This window comes from Physeter macrocephalus, chromosome 2 (assembly GCF_002837175.3).
Source record: "Physeter macrocephalus isolate SW-GA chromosome 2, ASM283717v5, whole genome shotgun sequence".
In the NCBI taxonomy this organism is placed as follows: domain Eukaryota; kingdom Metazoa; phylum Chordata; class Mammalia; order Artiodactyla; family Physeteridae; genus Physeter; species Physeter macrocephalus.
The window spans coordinates 78313573-78318885 of record NC_041215.1 but is presented as its reverse complement, the minus strand read 5'-3'; the positions used below and the strand labels follow the sequence as shown (position 1 = coordinate 78318885).

General features: G+C 44.7%; 1 protein-coding gene across 6 annotated transcripts in view; it reads right to left on the bottom strand.

Moving 5' to 3' along the window:
• The window catches only part of RAPGEF4 (Rap guanine nucleotide exchange factor 4), a 318711-nt gene that overhangs the window by 64092 nt on the left and 249306 nt on the right, over positions 1 to 5313 (bottom strand). For all 6 annotated transcript variants that reach the window (XR_008618698.1, XM_028479132.2, XM_028479142.2 and 3 more), the window contains 2 exons: positions 4150 to 4234; positions 1733 to 1793 (listed from right to left, as the gene is read on the bottom strand). Coding sequence is in view for 5 of the 6 variants with exons in the window: in XM_028479132.2 (XP_028334933.1) it covers positions 1733 to 1793; positions 4150 to 4234 (146 nt within the window). In the remaining variant the exon portion in view is untranslated. The remainder of the gene's footprint in view (positions 1 to 1732; positions 1794 to 4149; positions 4235 to 5313) is intronic.

Genomic DNA, 5313 nt, shown 5'->3' with positions numbered 1-5313 from the left:
GCACAGGCTCCGGACGCGCAGGCTCAGTGGCCATGGCTCACGGGCCCAGCCGCTCCGCGGCACGTGGGATCTTCCCGGACCGGGGCACGAACCCGTGTCCCCTGCATCGGCAGGCGGACTCTCAACCACTGCGCCACCAGGGAAGCCCCTACATATTTTTAAAAAAATGGGTTGGGATGATAACCACATCATATAGGGTAGGAGTCACCTCGGGGAGGGGAAGAGAAGAATGAGATAAAGGAGGGAACAAGGAGCCTTCAAATGTAGGATTTCATTTTTTAGAAAATATAAAAAATGAAAATATGAAAAAATATGGCATAAGGTTACTATTTGATAAAAAATGTTTTTGAAAAAGGTGTTTGTAACAACCTCTAGTTTTTTGTTTGAAATATTTAAGTATTTCATGATAAAATGAAAACCATCAGTAAGAGTGAGTGAAAAGAATAAGTTGTAAGTCATCAGTGATCATAAAAATTAAAAAAGATATTAAAAGTGAACCTTTAAAATGTAAAGACATTCTTACTAAAGTAAATATCAATGTTAGAAATACCACTTTTGATGACTAAAAGTAAAATATTTGAAACTCATTTTTAATTCTTTTTGCTTTTACAATTCATGGTCTCTGCTTATTTGACTAACACAACTCAGTCTGAAGAAAGAGCAAGATTTTCCAAAGAATGTCTCTCGAAAAGTTAACAGGTGTCCATTATAAATGTTTTCTAAGGGCTTCCCTGGTGGCGCAGTGGTTGAGAATCCACCTGCTGATGCAGGGGACACGGGTTCGTGCCCCGGTCCGGGAAGATCCCACGTGCCGCGGAGCGGCTGGGCCCGTGAGCCATGGCCGCTGAGCCTGCGCGTCCGGAGCCTGTGCTCCGCAACGGGAGAGGCCACAACAGTGAGAGGCCCGCGTACCGCGAAAAAAAAAAAAAAAAGTTTTCTATGTTTCACTGGGTTTAGGAAGTGTCAGTTTAAATGGTGTGAAATTTACCTTTACTGTAGAACTCCTGAGAAACGTAGCATGCTGGTGTGTCTTACTATTCTCCAATAGAGAGATTAGAGAAAGAGGCATTTCCTGATCTGAATACACCACTAACCATGTTTTTCAAGAAGGGTTTTGTAGGACGAGTGGGAAATGCCAGCCGAAATAATTTTGCTCGCTTTTATTAATATGACATTTCAATTTCTTCCTCCCAAATATGATCATAGAACTAAACTACCATGTGCATGCTGGAGAGATACTACATATTAGTATTGCATAAATATTTGGTGCAAAGAAATTCTCTCAGGCTTGGAGCTGATAGTGAAAATGAGAGAAGAAAGGAAGGCAGGAGAGTGTGCCATTCTAACTAGCCTCTCGAGAGACAGATTAGCTCTTCCCAAGCCACAAACTGAAGTGAGGTCACTGTGAAAAGGTTTTACCTGGGGTCCCCTCTGAAGACCACTGACTTCATCCCACCCTCTTTAAACACTGCCTTGAGCCAGCAGGGGAGGGAGCAAGTGGAGACACAGGCTGGCAACTGCTCCCAGGCTGGCACCCAAAACCCAGCGGGCTGCAGGGTAAGGGATACGTGCTGGGAATAATCACAGGTCCAGAAAAACAAATGGTGCCACATGACATCCTGGCAAGTCAGACCCAGGCCTAAGAAAGGGGAGCGTTTGCAGTCAGGCTCCCATGGCACATCCTCGGGAGGGGACCAGCCAGGCACCATGCACGATTACAGTCTTCACTTACACACGGTTCCTCCTTTGGCGTGAGACTCGAAAATGAGAACACCTGCTAACTCCCTTTTCACCTAGAAGGAAACGAGAAAGAATGTGGGGAAAGGCCAGATTTTGGGGGGTTGGGGAGGGACTTGTTCTCTTTCTGAACAGTGATGACTTCCACGCGGACACCTCCCACTCTGCTTTGCTGCCCCTCCTGTCTAGGACCACTTCCACTAGATGTGCCACTAGATTCTTTTTTTTTTTTTTTTTTTTTAGTTTTTTAAAAAATTGAAGTATAGTTGATTTACAATGTATAGCAAAGCGATTCAGTTATGCATATATATTTTTTCAGATTCTTTTCCATTTTAGTTTATTACAAGATATTGAATATAGTTCCCTGTGCTATACATGAGGACCTTGTTGTTTATCTATTTTATACATAGTAGTGTGTATCTGTTAATATCAAATTTCTAATATATCCCTCCCTTCCTTCTCCTTTGGTAACCCTAAGTTTGTTTTCTATGTCTGTGAGTCTATTTCTGTCTTGTAAATAAGTTCCTTTGTATAATTTTTTTAGGTTCCACATATGGGAGATATCATAGGATATTTGTCTTTGTCTGACTTACTTCACTTAGTATGATAATCTCTAGGTCCATCCATGTTGCTACAAATGGCATTATTTCATTCTTTTTTATGGCTGAGTAGTATTCCATTGTATATATGTACCACATCTTCTTTATTCATTTATCTGTTGATGGACATTACGTTGCGTCCATGTCTTGTGCCACCAGACTCTTAAGGCTTTTACGAAAGCTGTTTTATAAGCTAATTCATACAAGACAATCTCCCTAGGGACTGTTTAAACTTGGTTTCACATGTATGAACTAGGCAATTTCTTTGCCTGTCTTTCATCTTGGTGAGAGGGTGAGAGCAACCACAGTATCATGACTCTTGCTCCTGGAGGCTCTTCTTTGCATTACACATCATGCATCACTGCAAACATGTTAGAAAACTCAATGTCTTGAAGTGGAATAATTAAGCTTAAATGTGTGAGCTATTTTTTTTAAATTCCAAACTATGGTCCCAAATTATGGTCTCTCTCCCTAAGAACCAAATAACCTGAGATCTTCCACAGTGCCTGGGTATCTGGGATTTGAGGTAGAAGACTCCTCCTCTCCACTACCCACAATCCTCCCAATTCCACCAAGGCTGGGGAAGTCAGAACATGCGCATGCTGGGGACCCGGACAACAGGTGGGGAAAAGGGGTCTTCCCTCACTTCCCTCTCCAGCATGAGCTCGTGGAGCCTCGGCTGCTGCCCCTACAGATGCAGGAGCTCCCCGGGTGAGGCCCCCGGGCACTAGACCTATCCCACCATGGAGAGAGTGAAGATGAGAGCAGGGTGGTAGGAGGGAGGGGAGCCTGGGCTGGACCAGACCCCTGGATACTCCATGTAGGTGAGCAAGCTTCCGGATCCCCAGTAGGGCAGGGAGTGGGAGGGACGTGAAGGCAGTCCTGTCTGGGTTGAAGGGGGAAGGATCTGGAACACTTCTGCTTGGGGTTGTGGTGAATGCCTCACTGCTCTCAGTGGAGACCTGAACTCTACCCCCCCAGAGCAGGGATTACAGGCACTGCCACCATGTGAGAGTGACAGCATAATATCGCCTAGTGAGCTGGGAATGAAAGACAGATTAAGCAGAGAGACATTGCTGAGGAGTCCAGCGTAAAACTTGTGATCCGTGGATGCTGAAACAGCTTCTTTTATTACCATTATTATTATTGAATTATTAGCATATAGGAGACTTGTGTTGCCTGGGAATTGTGTTTCTCCGTCCCTCCTATGGCAGGAGACGTTTATGTCCACTGTTCTAAACACCCTAGTCACGTAAAAGTTCAGAGTCAGATACGGCCGTTGGGCCATTTTTCACTAGCAGGTACTGCTCTTGTGCCCTAAACGATCTGAACTAATGCTCTCTTGCACCTTCTGCTTCCTTTCTCAACTTGGCAGCAAACCTGGGTGGAGCTGGTCCCTTGGGCCAGGGCAGGTCGTCTTGATTTCTCCCCCACCAGCCCCGCTCCCGCACATGGCTCTATATGTCATGGAAGGGACTGAACACCCCTCTTAAGGCCTGGCTCTCTTGTCTAGGTATGCGGGTTCCAAGACTCAGGAAGTTTGAAGCATATGTTCCAATTCTACTCACATCATGCTGCCTTGGTGTTTAGGGCAGCTACCAATAACGTAGTGATACTTGATCCTTTTTTGGTGATTGCACATGGGCGTAGCTTCCTTAGCATCTCGTGGGAAACAGGAGGGGCCGTTTGTGAGGGAGAATTCAGGAGTTCCTGCCCCTCACCCACACTCTCCAATACTCTCCTTCAGGCCTAACAGTGCATTTAACTCAAACTGTGCGCCCCTCCCCGCCGCCTCAGCTAAGAGACAACTTACCGTGGTAGAAAGATGGGATAAGGCCTTAATGTGAAGGAGTTCTTCATAGATAATTTCTAGGTCATCCACGGTCCTCTGGCCAGGTCTACAAAGAAAAAAAATAACAAGGAAATAATGAGATAAAAGTCATTGCTAAGGGCTTGAAATATCGAGGTGACTTCGGGGGTCAGTAACATGTTCAGGGAATTCTTAGGAGACATCCGATGAAAAAAACATCGGCACAGGGAGAGATTATGCTATGATCATTCCTAATGGGATTTTTGACATGAATGTGTTGTGTTCCTTGATGGAAGGACATGGAAGAAATCAGAAGGGCACATAATCCCCTTCCTTTCCATCTCAGAGGGAAGAACATTTCTGTTCACACTATAGTTGGCTAACTGACCTCTTACTTCGTAGATGATCGTTTTACAAAATTGCTTTACATCACTACCTTAATCAATAACAACAAACTTATCGTTTAGCATCACTGGGAACTATTGGTTCAATCAACTTGATGATCAATCCAAATTCCTTGGGATCCTGATATCTTAGCTTAAGAGAATAATAATGCTGTTGTCACTATTGTTTGGGGTTATGTAATATGCTTCCACCACAGGACTCAGATAAAGGATGCATATAGACAACATTTTCTCACCTATCCCTGAGGAAGTGAGGGCATGAGGTGGGCACAAGGCAAATAGTAGATTAGTAAAAGAGGGAAAGAAGGGAAGAATACATCCGCATTTCCCAAACTCTGTTCCATGGAGGACTACTGTTCCATGAGATGTTAATCAGTATACTATGTACAGTTTTTTCCCTATAATTTATTATAAAACTAGTATCTAATAGTCTGCCTTTAAGGATGGGGCTTGTGGGTATTATGGACATTTTGGTATGGGAGGACTGAGTGGATTGCTGATCATCTTTCATGTCTATAATAATTCTGGAATCACTAATAGAGTTTAATTATACATCAATGGTAAAAGGCATGACTGGTCGGTAATTTGGATTTTCTATTGCTCTCTCCAGTATAAGAAACCCTGACTAGGGCTTCCCTGGTGGCGCAGTGGTTGCGCGTCCGCCTGCCGATGCAGGGGAACCGGGTTCGCGCCCCGGTCTGGGAGGATCCCACATGCCGCGGAACGGCTGGGCCCGTGATCCTTGGCCGCTGGGCCTGCGCGT